Source organism: Haliotis rufescens, unplaced genomic scaffold (genome assembly GCF_023055435.1).
Source record: "Haliotis rufescens isolate VD_foot unplaced genomic scaffold, xgHalRufe1.0.p SCAF_35, whole genome shotgun sequence".
Taxonomy (NCBI): Eukaryota; Metazoa; Mollusca; class Gastropoda; order Lepetellida; family Haliotidae; genus Haliotis; species Haliotis rufescens.
This window is the reverse complement of record NW_025964057.1, coordinates 4,142,195-4,159,682: the sequence shown is the minus strand read 5'-3', so window position 1 is coordinate 4,159,682 and position 17,488 is coordinate 4,142,195. Positions and strand designations below refer to the sequence as shown.

The 17,488-nt window shown below is 43.2% G+C and overlaps 1 protein-coding gene across 5 annotated transcripts in view; it reads left to right on the top strand.

Moving 5' to 3' along the window:
* Positions 1 to 15,479, top strand: part of LOC124125259 (solute carrier family 4 member 11-like) — a 75,593-nt gene extending 60,114 nt beyond the window's left edge. For all 5 annotated transcript variants that reach the window (XM_048381013.1, XM_048381016.1, XM_048381017.1 and 2 more), the window contains 8 exons: positions 394 to 467; positions 659 to 923; positions 1,859 to 1,965; positions 5,408 to 5,579; positions 8,456 to 8,629; positions 8,944 to 9,136; positions 9,460 to 9,629; positions 13,425 to 15,479. In XM_048381013.1, coding sequence (XP_048236970.1) covers positions 394 to 467; positions 659 to 923; positions 1,859 to 1,965; positions 5,408 to 5,579; positions 8,456 to 8,629; positions 8,944 to 9,136; positions 9,460 to 9,629; positions 13,425 to 13,485 — 1,216 coding nt within the window. In that variant the 3' untranslated portion in view covers positions 13,486 to 15,479. The remainder of the gene's footprint in view (positions 1 to 393; positions 468 to 658; positions 924 to 1,858; positions 1,966 to 5,407; positions 5,580 to 8,455; positions 8,630 to 8,943; positions 9,137 to 9,459; positions 9,630 to 13,424) is intronic.
* The last annotated feature ends 2,009 nt before the right edge of the window (positions 15,480 to 17,488 follow it).

The following is a 17,488-nucleotide window of genomic DNA, read 5'->3' as shown; positions in this document are numbered from 1 at the left end:
ACCCATGCTTGTCATAAATGGCAACTTAATGGTCACTTGGTTTATTGCATGTACTTCAACAGTGTGAATCATTGCTCATAATATCCCCGAGTTGTCTCGACCACAGTAGATTATTTACTGACCATAATCATACGTAAAGGATAAGAGGGTTTGGTTTGAAAATGTAGACATGAAAGAGAGGTTTGTCCTGACCCCGTTTGTTTACAATTTTAACCAAGTCCAATAGAAAATGTGTTATCAGTCTTATAAACTGAAAGAAAAATGTGAAACAACAAATATCAACTTCTTGTTTCCAAAGGTTCTTGTTTGAACCTTGGGAAAACAGACGTCAAATATCACTTGCAAAATTATAAATACTGACAAGCGATGTTATGCTGAAAGACTTTGTTTCAGGTCCTCCGAGGAAATATTCGCCCTGTTCATCTCTATTGCCTTCGCCGTGGACGCCTTCAAGAACTGTGCCGGCAGTGAGAGTTACACCTTGTCCTCAGTCTCTTGTTAATCTGCTTAGCATGCTCAGCGTTTGTGTACAGCGATGTTTCATTTCTTCTGTAAATACTTTGTAGTGTAATGTTGCCAGTTGTATGCATAAATGTTTTCTCGTATATGCTTGCATTTATATAAAAAGTCAAAACAATATTTTGTTCAAAATTTTCAGATTTTGAGGAGTACTACTCTGTCCCTGCATGTTACGCAAGCAGCAGCAACACAGACAACTCCACCCTTCTCAACATCACCACCGCCGCCACCACCACCGTCACATCAGTAACAACCACCGTCGCAGACAACATGAGCACTACACTGAGTGACCTGGCCCAGCATGCACCAGAGGAAGTGTGTCGGAGGGACATCAGCATGTTGTACCTCGTGCTGCTGTTTGGAACAGTCTGGATTGGTGTGACTCTTTTCAACTTTAAAAATACGTAAGTACAACGCCCCAGATCCTGATGATATGATGAAATGCCAGGCTGATTTCTTATTAAAGCAGACTAAAGGTAACTACAAGTAAGATTCAGAAGTACTGTTTGCCAGTTACATAGACACAAGTCAGTGTATGTTTTATAATCTCAGCATTCAAGATAATATTAACATTCTAATAAATGTGACTTAAAATAAATTTCATCACAAAGTCGTGTAAATGGTCAACATAAATCTTTGAGGGTGACCACAGCTGAACCATCATCTATATATCATCTGTATATCATCTATATATCATCTGTGTATCATCTATATATCATCTGTGTATCATCTATGTATCATCTGTGTATCATCTATATATATCGTCTGTATATCATCTGTGTGTCATCTATATGTCATCTGTATATCATCTGTGTATCTTCTGTATATCATCTGTATATCATCTGTATATCATCTATATATCATCTGTGTATCATCTATGTATCATCTGTGTATCATCTATATATATCGTCTGTATATCATCTGTGTGTCATCTATATGTCATCTGTATATCATCTGTGTATCTTCTGTATATCATCTGTATATCATCTGTGTATCATCTGTGAATCATCTATATATCTTTTATATTTGTATGCACTACGTTTCTCCAATGACTACCACTGTGGAGATTCCTGGTAAGAATAGGTCCCCTGTATACCTCGGCTGGTCATGAGACACAACCACACTGATCGGGGGTCAGACTCGGTGACCTTCTTGTCATCATAACCCCGCAGTATATCGTTGGTCGCAATATCATACACTGTATCTTCGGGTCCAGACCTGATTCTTTACAGGCCACTATCATTAAGTTGGAAAATTGCTGAGTGTAGTATTAAAAAAACTTGAAGCTTTCACATTATTAGTTTTGTGACCCTGAGTTACATGTGTGTTTTTCTACCAGTCCGTACCTGACGTCGGGGAAGCGGGAGATTCTGGCTGACTACTCCCTCCCCGTCGCTGTCATCATCATGGCCTTCTTCGGCGCCTATGTCTTCCGGGACGTCAACAGTAAGTAGCAGCACAGTATCTCCACGTCACATGGTTTCGAGCCTTACCCTTTCCCCTAAACTATACGTAACCACGTGCTTACAAACGCTTCAAAGCCCACCGAAGACATCCAAGTGTTCACCACTTGCCACTGAAGTTATGTTACGAACTAGGCTACACGAGGCGAGGTATTCAATAAGTAATGAAAATATACCTCAAAATCTTTTTAAATGTTTTCAAAGGAAAGACATAATTTAAGTGTATTGCTATTGTCATAAGACAAGTAATCAGAAATACTTCTTAGGGGCTGAAAAACACAGTACGAGAGGATACATATGACAATGCTTTGTATTGAGGAGGAACACATGAAGGTAGTGCACCTTTCCGGACAGTGCTGCATCCCTAGATGTGCCAGAAACCTATTGATGTGGGTTCGAATCCTGGTTTGCACTGGTTATGATTGTGTTTGTCAACACAATGCCCGTGCTTGTGGCTTTTACTGAAACAGCTGAAACTGAATCAAAGTGGCGTTCAACCCAACTCACTCACTGGGATGGATTTGCTTCTTGTTACATCAGTTCCTTTAAAACACAGTGTGATGTTAGTGTCACAAGTATAAGCCAATGGAAAAGTACGGGAATTAGTAGAGTAATACATAGAGTATTAGTATACAAGCATTGTTGGACACCTGTGTTTAACAAGTAAAGGCTGTGAAGGATTGTCTTATTGTCCAGTAACAGGGGAGACTGGTATAGCAGAGAAATTGTTCAGTATTGAAGGAAGAACCTTCAATGAAATAATCTGAAACCTATACACTCCTACATTTGTTTGAGATATTGAATGATGTATATTGACCTTACCTGACTCTACACAGTGCTTAACTTCCCAACCTTTCACAAACAGACAGTACTGGAACAGAGAGACAGTACTGACACAGAGAGACAGTACTGACACAGAGAGACAGTTGAAACAGAATATAGCCTGTGCCCCGATATCCAGGAGTTTGTGTAAACGTCCCAAGTCAGGGAAAGATCCACATCCTTAATGTTCTTTTGCCAAACAATGCTCTGTTTGCTCTCTTGTATCAGTTGAGGAATTAGCATCTTACAGAAAGGCTCGTGTTTAGCGAACAAAATAACTTGCAAAATGGAAGAGGATGCAGACCTCCTCTACGTCAAGCTAGTATCTTCGGGCCTAGTTGCCACCCTTTTAGTTGCCATGTTTTAAATCCTGCTTCCATCCATGCTTTTGGGGAACAACTGCTTGAACATAACCCTGACGACCTAGTTTGCTGCCTGTTAGCACTGATGTCGCCAGCGCCCAACCAGCGCCAGATCGACGTTCCTACGCTCTGTCGGACAATTTTCCCCCTGGTCTGTAGGTTCTAATTGCCTTCTGGAACGCCTGATGACCTCCCTGATGCCTTTGGCAAGTGCTGTCGCCAGATGTCGCCGGAGTCACCAGCAGTTGCTGGGACATTGCCATCCGTCGCCGTACATTGACCAGGCTGTACCATTGCCTCGTACTTCTGATCACCTACGCCAGGTCCCTTCACCTTGTCAGCTCATTGCCTCCTTCAACTCTCGCCGTACAGTGACCAGGCTGTACCATCACCTCGTACTTCTGATCACCGACGCCAGGCCCCTTCACCTGGTCAGCCCATTGCCTCCTTCAACTCTCACCGTACAGTGACCAGGCTGTACCATTGCCTCGTACTTCTGATCACCAATGCCAGGTCCCTTCCCCCGGTCAGCCCATTGCCTCCTTCAACTCTCGCCGTACATTGACCAGGCTGTACCATTGCCTCGTACTTCTGATCACCAACGCCAGGTCCCTTCTCCTGGTCAGCCCATTGCCTCCTTCAACTCTAGCGAACTGGGTCCTCAGTTGCACCCCATTCATCTATGTATCTGTTTATCTATTCATCATCTGTATATCATCTATTCAATCTCTGGATGCTGCCTTTACTGCCCTCCAACTTCAACCTTCTATTCAGTTGGGGCACGGGTGGCCGAGTCGTCTCAGGCGCTGCCATTCGCTGTGCAGAGCACGCCAGAAAACTATGATTGTGGGTTCGAATCCGGGTTCGGCCAAATTATGTTTCTAGGTTTGTCAGCACCAGATCTGTGCTCGTAGGTTTCACCGAAGTGGTAAACGTCTAAGACCTGCATCACTTCAGGCTTTCCTCCCACATTAAGCTGACATGCCATGATATAACTGGAATACTGTTCAAAGCGGTGTTAAACACAACTCACTCAATTCTGTTCAGATACCTCGGCTCAGGAAGGAACACTACCCATTCAACTCTTGCCTGTAGATGAGGACATTCGTCTGCTTGTCAGATCCTTTAAACCAAGTTCAGCAATTCCTGGGACTAATGCTCAACCACTGCCATGCAAGACTGTTTAAGACAAGCACCCATATGAAGTTGCCTTCTCTCTGCATTGGACTGACAACAATGACAGTATTGCTTTGGCTCCATAACCATTGCTCATTGCTTGGCTCTCCTTAAGCAGTCTTTGCAGGATCCATCTTTCAAACCTCAGATGAAGTGACAGGCTTGGTCTGGCCCTGCACTTTCACAGCCAGATCCTGACAGTAGTCAAGGAGGCACTGAGTTTGGATGTAAACCAAGAACAATTCCGCCTCCTTAACATCATGGAGGTCACCTCCCCTCCCATCTGTCTCAACAGAGGAAATCATATGTTGGAAACTCAAAGCTCTGGTCCACTTATCCTGGCCCAGCAGCTGTCCAACCCCCAATGTCATTGAGTGTGCCCTCTGCGAGGAACAAGGTTGCTTTCAGCCCTACTATAGTATAGACAAGGTAGGACCACACCAGTTCCTCAATAACCATTCTGGGTTGCTGGATACTGTCCCGTCGGTACCTGGTAAAGTATTGGTACCGTTTTTCCCCTCTCTCGAGCCAGATGCCGAAACGCCTTGCCTTTGCACATTGTCTTGCGATGTTCTCTAAACCTTCAGACCACCATTCTGTTCCAAGAGGGCTTGACCTACATCTTATCCCCTAGACTGCCGAGGATGGACCGCTACCTCGCTGCCGCCTAGAGGGATTCTTGCCTGACTCTTTCACTGTATTTCCTCAGTAGTTGAACACGGCACTATGTAGCGTCAGGTAAGGTCAAACATGGGCATTTCTGAAAAAATGCAATGTTTTTATACTTACCTGAGGCTACACCTTTAGACCTACCCGGACTGCATCCACCTCCTCCATCTTACTGTTCTGGTACCACTGTATACTGCGCCTGCTGTCATACGGTGAAGAATAGGAGGGAGTACGGGCAAAGGGGCATAACTCCTGGATATTGGGGCATGGGCTATGGTCTGTTTCAACCGTCTCTCTGTTCCAGTACTGTAGTTATTTATTCAGAATATTGGCAATGATGTAATAGACGTAGTATTTTTAGAGTTATACGCACTAATAACTATTATTTAATTTCAGTGGGCTTCAGTTTTAACTCTGAGAGTGAGTCAGGAATTTTCAAGCTGGTAGAAATGAATGAGCTAACAATTGGTGCCATCTTTGGTGCCATGGGCCTCGGGTTTTGTCTATCCCTCCTCTTCTTCATGGACCAAAACATTTCTGCTGCCCTTGTCAACGCACCACAGAATAAGTGAGTAAACATACCACCCCCTCCTCTATCACAGATCATATCAGTAAACATACCACCCACTTCCCGATCACAGAATAAGTGAGTAAACATACCACCCCCTCCTCTATCACAGATCATATCAGTAAACATACCACCATCACAGAACATATCAGTAAACATACCACCCTCTCCTCCATCACAGAACATATCAGTAAACATACCACCTCCATCAAAGAACATGTCAGTAAACATACCACCCTCTCCTCCATCACAGATCATATCAGTAAACATACCACCCTCTCCTCCACCACAAAACATATCAGTAAACATACCACCCCCTCCTCCATCAAAGAACATGTCAGTAAACATACCACCCCCTCCTCCATCACAGAACATGTCAGTAAACATACCACCCTCTCCTCCATCACAGATCATATCAGTAAACATACCACCCTCTCCTCCACCACAAAACATATCAGTAAACATACCACCCCCTCCTCCATCAAAGAACATGTCAGTAAACATACCACCCCCTCCTCCATCACAGAACATATCAGTAAACATACCACCCCCTCCTCCATCAAAGAACATGTCAGTAAACATACCACCCCCTCCTCCATCACAGATCATATCATTAAACATACCACCCCCTCCTCCACCACAAAACATATCAGTAAACATATCACCCCCCTCCTCCATCTTAGAACATATCAGTAAACATACCATCCCCTCCTCCACCACAAAACATATCAGTAAACATACCACCCCCTCCTCCATCTTAGAACATATCAGTAAACATACCATCCCCTCCTCCATCACAGAACATGTCAGTTAACATACCACCCTTTCCTCCATCACAGAACATATCAGTAAACATACCACCCCCTCCTCCATCAAAGAACATGTCAGGAAACATACCACCCCCCTCCTCCACCACAAAACATATCAGTAAACATACCACCCCCTCCATCTCAGAACATATCAGTAAACATACCATCCCCTCCTCCATCACAGAACATATCAGTAAACATACCACCCCCTCCTCCATCAAAGAACATATCAGTAAACATACCATCCCCTCCTCCATCTCAGAACATATCAGTAAACATACCATCCCCTCCTCCATCACAGAACATATCAGTAAACATACCACCCCCCTCCTCCATCAAAGAACATGTCAGTAAACATACCACCCTCTCCTCCATCACAGATCATATCAGTAAACATACCACCCTCTCCTCCACCACAAACATATCAGTAAACATACCACCCTCTCCTCCATCACAGATCATATCAGTAAACATACCACCCCCTCCTCCATCACAGATCATATCAGTAAACATACCACCCTCTCCTCCATCACAGATCATATCAGTAAACATACCACCCCCTCCTCCACCACAAAACATATCAGTAAACATACCACCCCCTCCTCCATCTTAGAACATATCAGTAAACATACCATCCCCTCCTCCATCACAGAACATGTCAGTTAACATACCACCGTTTCCTCCATCTTAGAACATATCAGTAAACATACCACCCCCTCCTCCATCAAAGAACATGTCAGTTAACATACCACCCCCTCCTCCATCACAGAACATATCAGTTAACATACCACCCCTTCCTCCATCACAGAACATGTCAGTAAACATACCACCCCCTCCTCCATCAAAGAACATGTCAGTAAACATACCACCCCCTCCTCCATCACAGAACATATCAGTAAACATACTACCCCCTCCTCTATCACAGATGATATCAGTAAACATACCACCCCCTCCTCAATCACAGAACATATCACTTAACATACCACCCCCTCCTCCACCACAGAATATGTCAGTAAACATACCACCCCCTCCTTCATCTCAGAACATATCAGTAAACATACCATCCTCTCCTCCATCACAGAACATGTCAGTTAACATACCACCCTCTCCCCCATCAAAGAACATATCAGTAAACATACCATCCTCTCCTCCATCTTAGAACATGTCAGTAAACATACCACCCCTCCTCCACCAAAGAACATTTCAGTAAACATACCACCCCCTCCTCCATCAAAGAACATGTCAGTAAACATACCACCCCCTCCTCCATCAAAGAACATGTCAGTAAACATACCATCCTCTCCTCCATCACAGAACATGTCAGTAAACATACCACCCTCTCCTCCATCACAGAACATACCAGTAAACATACCACCCCCTCCTCCATCACAGAACACATCAGTTAACATACCACCCCCTTGATCACAGAACATATCGGTAAACAAACCACCCCCTCCTCTATCACAGATCATATCAGTAAACATACCACCCCTTCCTCCACCACAGAACATATTAGTAAACATACCACCCCTCCTCCACCACAGAACATATCAGTAAACATACCACCCCTTCCTCCACGACAGAACATGTCAGTAAACATACCACCCCTTCCTCCATCTCAGAACATATCAGTAAACATACCACCCCTCCTCCACCACAGAACATATCAGTAAACATACCACCCCTTCCTCCACCACAGAACATGTCAGTAAACATACCACCCCTTCCTCCACCACAGAACACGTCAGTAAACATACCACCCCTTCCTCCACCACAGAACATATCAGTAAACATACCACCCCTTTCTCCATCTCAGAACATATCAGTAAACATACCACCCCTCCTCCACCACAGAACATATCAGTAAACATACCACCCCTTCCATCACCACAGAACATGTCAGTAAACATACCACCCCTTCCTCCACCACAGAACGCGTCAGTAAACATACCACCCCTTCCTCCACCACAGAACATGTTAGCAGTGTAGTTAGAGAAGAATAACTGTATAATTCTGTGTGTATCTTGTATGGCAGTCATACTATATAGCTTCACCTACTGTTCACAGGATGAAGAAAGGGACGGCCTATCACTGGGACCTGCTTGTGATTGCTGCTGTGAATGCCGCCCTGTCGCTGGTGTGTTTCCCGTGGGTGCACGCTGCCCTGCCCCACAGCCCCCTGCATGTGCTGGCCCTGGCCGATGTGGAGGAGAGGGTGGAACAGGGACACATCTCACGGATGTAAGTCTCATGTCTCCATCACTGTATGTTTCAGTGTTGTCAGGGTATCCTTCTATTGAGGTTAAACCTTGGTGTGATGTGATGTTTCAGTGTTGTCAGGGTATCCTTCTATTGAGGTTAAACCTTGCTGTGATGTGATGTTTCAGTGTTGTCAGGGTATCCTTCTATTGAGGTTAAACCTTGGTGTGATGTGATGTTTCAGTGTTGTCAGGGTATCCTTCTATTGAGGTTAAACCTTGCTGTGATGTGATGTTTCAGTGTTGTCAGGGTATCCTTCTATTGAGGTTAAACCTTGCTGTGATGTGATGTTTCAGTGTTGTGAGGGTACGAGAAACGCGACTCACAGCAATCTTCTCCCACATCCTGATCGGCCTGAGCCTGCTGTTCATGCCAGTGTTGGCGTATATCCCGACCCCTGTCCTGTATGGCCTCTTCCTGTACGTGGCCGTCACGGCGCTCTATGGCAACCAGATGTTCGAGAGAATCCTGCTCTTCTTTACTGAACAGGTTAGTCCAAATTTAAACAGACTAGTAGTGTCCCAGATGTAGATTGAAGGAATGTCAGATAGAACTTTACATGACTCTGTTTGGCAGATAGTCCTTAGTAAATTATTTCCTTGTTCTCAGGCAGCAGCTTCTCTGATTTATTATCATTTATTAAATATTTTAAGATTTGGACATGGTTTTGGCACAACATAGAAATAAGCTACCTCCTCCTAAATATAGTGACAGAAAGAAACTAGTTGAGAACAAGTACATCCTTCTCATTCCTTCTTATATTGAACTGACAACTCAGTACGATGCACGTTTGACTGCCATGTTCTTCACAGGCTGCCTACCCCCCGTACCACTACATCCGGCGGGTGCCACAACGCAAGATGCACATCTTCACCCTGACTCAGTTGTTCCAGCTGGCTGTCCTGTGTGGATTCGGCTTCTCCACCTGGCCCTACCTGAAAATGTTCTTCCCGGTCCTCATCTTCTTCCTTATACCCATCAGGTAATATGAAGTTATACTCCCTACCTCAATATGTCCTTATACCCATCAGCTAATACACGGTTATACTCCCTACCTCAATATGTCCTTATACCCATCAGCTAATACACGGTTATACTCCCTACCTCAATATGTCCTTATACCCATCAGGTAATATGAGGTTTTACTCCCTACCTCAATATGTCCTTATACCCATCAGCTAATACACGGTTATACTCCCTACCTCAATATGTCCTTATACCCATCAGGTAATATGAGGTTATACTCCCTACCTCAATATGTCCTTATACCCATCAGCTAATACACAGTTATTCTCCCTACCTCAATATGTCCTTATACCCATAAGGTAACACCCAGCTATACTCCCTACCTCAATATGTCCTTATACCCATCAGCTAATACACGGTTATACTCCCTACCTCAATATGTCCTTATACCCATCAGGTAATATGAAGTTATACTCCCTACCTCAATATGTCCTTATACCCATCAGCTAATACACGGTTATACTCCCTACCTCAATATGTCCTTATACCCATCAGGTAATACACGGTTATACTCCCTACCTCAATATGTCCTTATACCCATCAGCTAATACACGGTTATACTCCCTACCTCAATATGTCCTTATACCCATCAGGTAATACACGGTTATACTCCCTACCTCAATATGTCCTTATACCCATCAGCTAATACACGTTTATACTCCCTACCTCAATATGTCCTTATACCCATCAGGTAATATGAGGTTATACTCGCTACCTCAATATGTCCTTATACCCATCAGCTAATACACGGTTATACTCCCTACCTCAATATGTCCTTATACCCATCAGGTAATATGAGGTTATACTCGCTACCTCAATATGTCCTTATACCCATCAGGTAATATGAGGTTATACTCCCTACCTCAATATGTCCTTATACCCATCAGCTAATACACGGTTATACTCCCTACCTCAATATGTCCTTATACCCATCAGCTAATACACGGTTATACTCCCTACCTCAATATGTCCTTATACCCATCAGGTAATATGAGGTTATACTCGCTACCTCAATATGTCCTTATACCCATCAGCTAATACACAGTTATACTCCCTACCTCAATTTGTCCTTATACCCATCAGGTAATATGAGGTTAAACTCGCTACCTCAATATGTCCTTATACCCATCAGGTAATATGAGGTTATACTCCCTACCTCAATATGTCCTTATACCCATCAGCTAATACACGGTTATACTCCCTACCTCAATATGTCCTTATACCCATCAGGTAATATGAGGTTATACTCGCTACCTCAATATGTCCTTATACCCATCAGGTAATATGAGGTTATACTCCCTACCTCAATATGTCCTTATACCCATCAGCTAATACACGGTTATACTCCCTACCTCAATATGTCCTTATACCCATCAGGTAATATGAGGTTATACTCCCTACCTCAATATGTCCTTATACCCATCAGGTAATATGAGGTTATACTCGCTACCTCAATATGTCCTTATACCCATCAGCTAATACACGGTTATACTCCCTACCTCAATATGTCCTTATACCCATCAGGTAATATGAGGTTATACTCGCTACCTCAATATGTCCTTATACCCATCAGGTAATATGAGGTTATACTCCCTACCTCAATATGTCCTTATACCCATCAGCTAATACACGGTTATACTCCCTACCTCAATATGTCCTTATACCCATCAGCTAATACACGGTTATACTCCCTACCTCAATATGTCCTTATACCCATCAGGTAATACCTTGCTATACTCCCTACCTCAATATGTCCTTATACCCGCCAGGTAATACCCAGCTATACTCCCTACCTCAATATGTCCTTATACCCATCAGGTAATACCTAGCTATACTCCCTACCTCAATATGTCCTTATACCTGTCCGGTAATACCCAGCTGTACTCCCTACCTCAATATGTCCTTATGCCAATCAGGTAATACCCAGCTATACTCCCTACCTCAATATATCCTTATACCCATCAGGTAATACCCAGCTATACTCCCTACCTCAATACGTCGTTATGCCTATCAGGTAATACCCAGCTATACTCCCTACCTCAATATGTCCTTTTACCTATCAGGTAATACCCAGCTATACTCCCTACCTCAATATGTCCTTATACCCGCCAGGTAATACCCAGCTATACTCCCTACCTCAATATGTCCTTATACCCATCAGGTAATACCTAGCTATACTCCCTACCTCAATATGTCCTTATACCCATCAGGTAATACCCAGCTATACTCCCTACCTCAATATGTCCTTATACCCATCAGGTAATACCTAGCTATACTCCCTACCTCAATATGTCCTTATACCCAAAAGGAAACACCCAGCTATACTCCCTACCTCAATATGTCCTTATACCCATCAGGTAATATGAGGTTATACTCGCTACCTCAATATGTCCTTATACCCATCAGGTAACACCCAGCTATACTCACTACCTCAATATGTCCTTATACCAATCAGGTTATATGAGGTTATACACCCTACCTCAATATGTCCTTATACCCATAAGGTAACACCCAGCTATACTCCCTACCTCAATATGTTCTTATACCCATCAGGTAATATGAGGTTATACTCACTACCTCAATATGTCCTTATACCCATCAGGTAATATGAGGTTATACTCCCTACCTCAATATGTCCTTATACCCATAAGGTGACACCCAGCTATACTCCCTACATCAATATGTCCTTATACCCATCAGGTTATATGAGGTTATACTCACTGCCTCAATATGTCCTTATACCCATGAGGTAACACCCAGCTATACTCCCTACCTCAATATGTCCTTATACCCATCCGGTAATATGAGGTTATACTCCTACCTCAATATGTCCTTATACCCATAAGGTAACCAACCAGCTATACTCCCTACCTCAATATGTCCTTATACCCATCAGGTAATATGAGGTTATAATCACTACCTCAATATGTCCTTATACCCGTAAGGTAACACCCAGCTATACTTACTACCTCAATATGTCCTTATACCCATCAGGTAATATGAGGTTATACTCACTACCTCAATATGTCCTTATACCCATAAGGTAACAACCAGCTATACTCCCTACCTCAATATGTCCTTATGCCCATCAGGTAATACCCAGCTATACTCCCTACCTCAATATGTCCTTATACCCACCATGTAATACCCAGCTATACTCCCTACCTCAATATGTCCTTATGCCCGTCAGGTAATACCCAGCTATACTCCCTACCTCAATATGTCCTTATACCCATCAGGTAATACCTTGCTATACTCCCTACCTCAATATGTCCTTATACCCGCCAGGTAATACCCAGCTATACTCCCTACCTCAATATGTCCTTATACCCACCAGGTAATACCCAGCTATACTCCCTACCTCAATATGTCCTTATGCCCATCAGGTAATACCCAGCTATACTCCCTACCTCAATATGTCCTTATACCCATCAGGTAATACCTAGCTATACTCCCTACCTCAATATGTCCTTATACCCATCAGGTAATACCCAGCTATACTCCCTACCTTAATATATCCTTAAACCCACCAGGTAATACTTAGCTATACTCCCTACATCAATATGTCCTTATAACCACCAAACTTTCCTCACAAAACTCTTTTTTCCAAGTGTATTATATTCCAAGGAAGAGAATTTATAAATGTCAACTTCTTTATTTATGATTGACATCCATGAATTCTCTTCCTCATGTGTATCTCTTCTAAATGCCTTTCAAAGACTTATTATATTCTATATGTTTCCCTTTTCAGACACAAAATCATCCCCAAATTGATTGATAGCAAGTACTTGAATGCTATGGACAGCCACTAGTGATGTGACATGGTTGTACAGAGACAGGTGTGATGTGGTTCTACAGAGACAGGTGTGACATGGTTGTACAGAGACAGGTGTGATGTGGTTGGAGATGCAGGTGTTGTGTTGACCGAGGGGAGTTTGGGGGAACTCCAAAGAGACAGGTGTGATGTGGTTGTACAGACACAGGTGTGATGGGGTTGTACAGAGACAGGTGTGATGTGGTTGGAGATGCAGGTGTTGTGTTGACCGAGGGGAGTTTGGGGGAACTCCACAGTGACTGGTGTTGATTCAAAATGACTTCGTTGAATCCCCTGTCAACAGACAACCCTCTGCTACATAGGCTTCAATGATTCACGCTGACAACAGTGGACACCTTCGTATAAAGGAAAACTATTAATGTGATTTAACCGACAACACAGCCAGACATAAACAGCTACTTTTTGACTGGTACATAATAACAAGGAGAAGGTTGACACAAGATTTGTGATAGTTCAGCTTCAGGATTGTGTGTTCTCTGTTTGTAGGCAACATCAAGGATGACTTCAATTCAGTCTGTGATTTCTGTTCCTGTGTTTCACAGTCGACACACTGAATGTTTTGTTTTCTATGTAGTTGATGTATATACATTTTTATATTTTTGAAAGCTGAATAATGGTTTAACAAGCATGTTGTTTGGCTGCAGTTGTGTTGAGTGCTAGCTCAGCTGTGTAGTGCTAGCTCAGCTGTGTAGTGCTAGCTCAGCTGTGTAGTGCTCAGGTTTAATGCCCAAGGCAGTGCTGGAGCTTGTATTGCATATCTATGTATCTCTAATTTTACTTAATCAATGTTTTGATTTCAATTCAATATCACTGAATTTATCAATTGCATAATATTGTTTTTTATCAGAATTTTTACCAGCTCAGCCGTGTCATTTTACCTTTGGTTGATTCTGTACTGTTTTAGTCTCTTTGATGTTCTGCTTGTTGTTAGTGAGCACTCTACATTGATGTTGCACTCACAGAATATGTCACATTGATATGATAAGTATTATTTTTTATAACTAAAAAATGTTAAATCAAAGTTTTAAAAAGTTTTTAATATCATGTTATATAATCAGATATGGTGTATGAAAGAAAGTGTATGTGGAGTCGCCTTCCATTAGTACTTGTGAAGAGACAGGTGTACATGGCGTTTGCATTACACGATGTACCGTGGTACATGGTGTTTGTTTTATATGATCTACAAGGTTGTATACTGAGGTAATGTTAGACTGGTTTCAATTAGTTTTACAACAGTGTGTGTTTTAGGGGGGAAATGATCTGATTGTGTGTGTATACATGTGTTTTATTTTGTGTACGAGTGGTCTGATGCATGAGGTGGAAGTGGTGTACAACCAGAACGATACTCAGCTCCAGGGGGCGCTGTATGCGTCCTTCACCAGGGTTATATATCTGCTGGCCAACAAGACCCACTTGCACAATGCAGTCTTAGCGCTACAACTAGATCACGATCTTAGGCTACAATAGCCATCCACTTGCCGAAAGCGATTGCGGGTTAAGATCAGCTTCTGTATATAAGCTAAGATCTCAATCTTAGATTCAAGCCATCTTACAATCACGCTTAGGTCGGTTTGTACAAGTGGAATAAGACTTAGGTATGGCGGTTGTAAAGTTGATTGTTAGCACCTAAGATCAACTGTAACTGAGGTTGCTCTGTGCAGCTGGACCCATAATTGAGCCTAACTAAATCACTTCACATCTTCACAAAGAAGATTTGCTGGACATAGGTGATAAACATCTATTATATACAACAGCTTTTCACACCTGTTGCCCGTATCTTGTCTTGTATTATTTGCCCTGTTTACTGACTCACCATCCTGATTTTGATCCTTCTTCTCGTTGCCTAGCATGATGTGGAACCCTGTTGAGGTATTATTGGTTGCAGAGAGGGGGTGGTGAGAGTGTAATGTATGTTTGAAAACTGTGTGTTATATGAGACAGTCACAGAGACAATAAAAGACATAAAATTCACACAATCTTTGTGATGTCTGCTGCATTATTACAGTGGCCATCATCATTGTTATCATCGTCATCTCCTACACCTTCACATGAAGCTCCCAATCTCCCGTAGCACAGTGTGTACAATATAACCTAAACAAGGACATTTATTCATAAAAACTAGTTCCATCAGACTGTAGCTTTCATAACTGAATGATATGAAGTTCCCTCAATGTACCATAGCATTCCCTGACATACTGATGTGATTCCTCCCAATAACCTCACTGTCCCATAGGCTTCCCTCACTGTCCAATAGCGTACCTCACACTCCCATAATGTTCCCTCACTGTCCAAAAATATTACCTCACTATCCCATAGCATTTCCTCACTATACATCCTGGTTACCTCACTGTCCCATAGCGTTTCCTCACTGTCCCATAATGTTCCGTCACTGTCTCATAGCGTTTCCTCACTGTCCCATAGCATTCCCTCACTGTCCAATAGCGTACCTCACAGTCCCATAATGTTCCCTCACTGTCCAAAAGTATTACCTCACTGTCCCATAGCGTTTCCTCACTGACCCATAATGTTCTCTCACTGTCCCATAGCGTTACCTCACTGTCCCATGTTTCCTCACTGTCCCATAATGTTTCCTCACTTTCCCATAAGGTTACCTCACTATACATCCTGGTTCCCTCACTGTCCCATAGCGTCTTCTCACTGACCCATAATGTTCTCTCACTGTCTCATAGCCTTTCCTCACTGACCCATTATGTTTCCTCACTTTCCCATAAGGTTACCTCACTATACATCCTGGTTCCCTCACTGTCCCATAGCGTCTTCTCACTGACCCATTATGTTCTCTCACTGTCCCATAGCGTCTTCTCACTGACCCATAATGTTCTCTCACTGTCTCATAGCGTTTTCTCACTGACCAATAGCGTTTCCTCACTGACCCATAATGTTCTCTCACTGTCCCATAGCGTTACCTCACTGTCCCATAGCGTTACCTCACTGTCCCATGTTTCCTCACTGTCCCATAGCGTTTCCTCACTGACCCATAATGTTCTCTCACTGTCTCATAGCGTTTCCTCACTGACCCATAATGTTTCCTCACTTTCCCATAAGGTTACCTCACTATACATCCTGGTTCCCTCACTGTCCCATAGCGCCTTTTCACTGACCCATAATGTTCTCTCACTGTCCCATAGCGTTACCTCACTGACCCATAATGTTCTCTCACTGTCCAAAAGTATTACCTCACTGTCCCATAGCGTTTCCTCACTGACCCATAATGTTCCCTCACTGTCCAATAGCGTACCTCACACTCCCATAATGTTCCCTCACTGTCCAAAAATATTCCCTCACTATCCCATAGCATTTCCTCACTATACATCCTGGTTACCTCACTGTCCCATAGCGTTTCCTCTCTGTCCCATAATGTTCCGTCACTGTCTCATAGCGTTTCCTCACTGTCCCATAGCATTCCCTCACTGTCCAATAGCGTACCTCACAGTCCCATAATGTTCCCTCACTGTCCAAAAGTATTACCTCACTGTCCCATAGCGTTTCCTCACTGACCCATAATGTTCTCACACTGTCCCATAGCGTTACCTCACTGTCCCATGTTTCCTCACTGTCCCATAATGTTTCCTCACTGACCCATGTTTCCTCACTTTCCCATAAGGTTACCTCACTATACATCCTGGTTCCCTCACTGTCCCATAGCGTCTTCTCACTGACCCATAATGTTCTCTCACTGTCCCATAGCGTTTCCTCACTGACCCATAATGTTCTCTCACTGTCCCATAGCGTTTCCTCACTGACCCATAATGTTCTCTCACTGTCCCATAGCGTTTCCTCACTGACCCATAATGTTCTCTCACTGTCCCATAACGTCTCCTAACTGACCCATGTTCTCTCACTGTCCCATAGCGTTTCCTCACTGTCCCATAGCGTTTCCTCACTGCCTCAGTGTTTCCTCACTGTCCCATGTCATTTCCTCACTGTCCCATGTCATTTCCTCATTATACTTCCTGGTT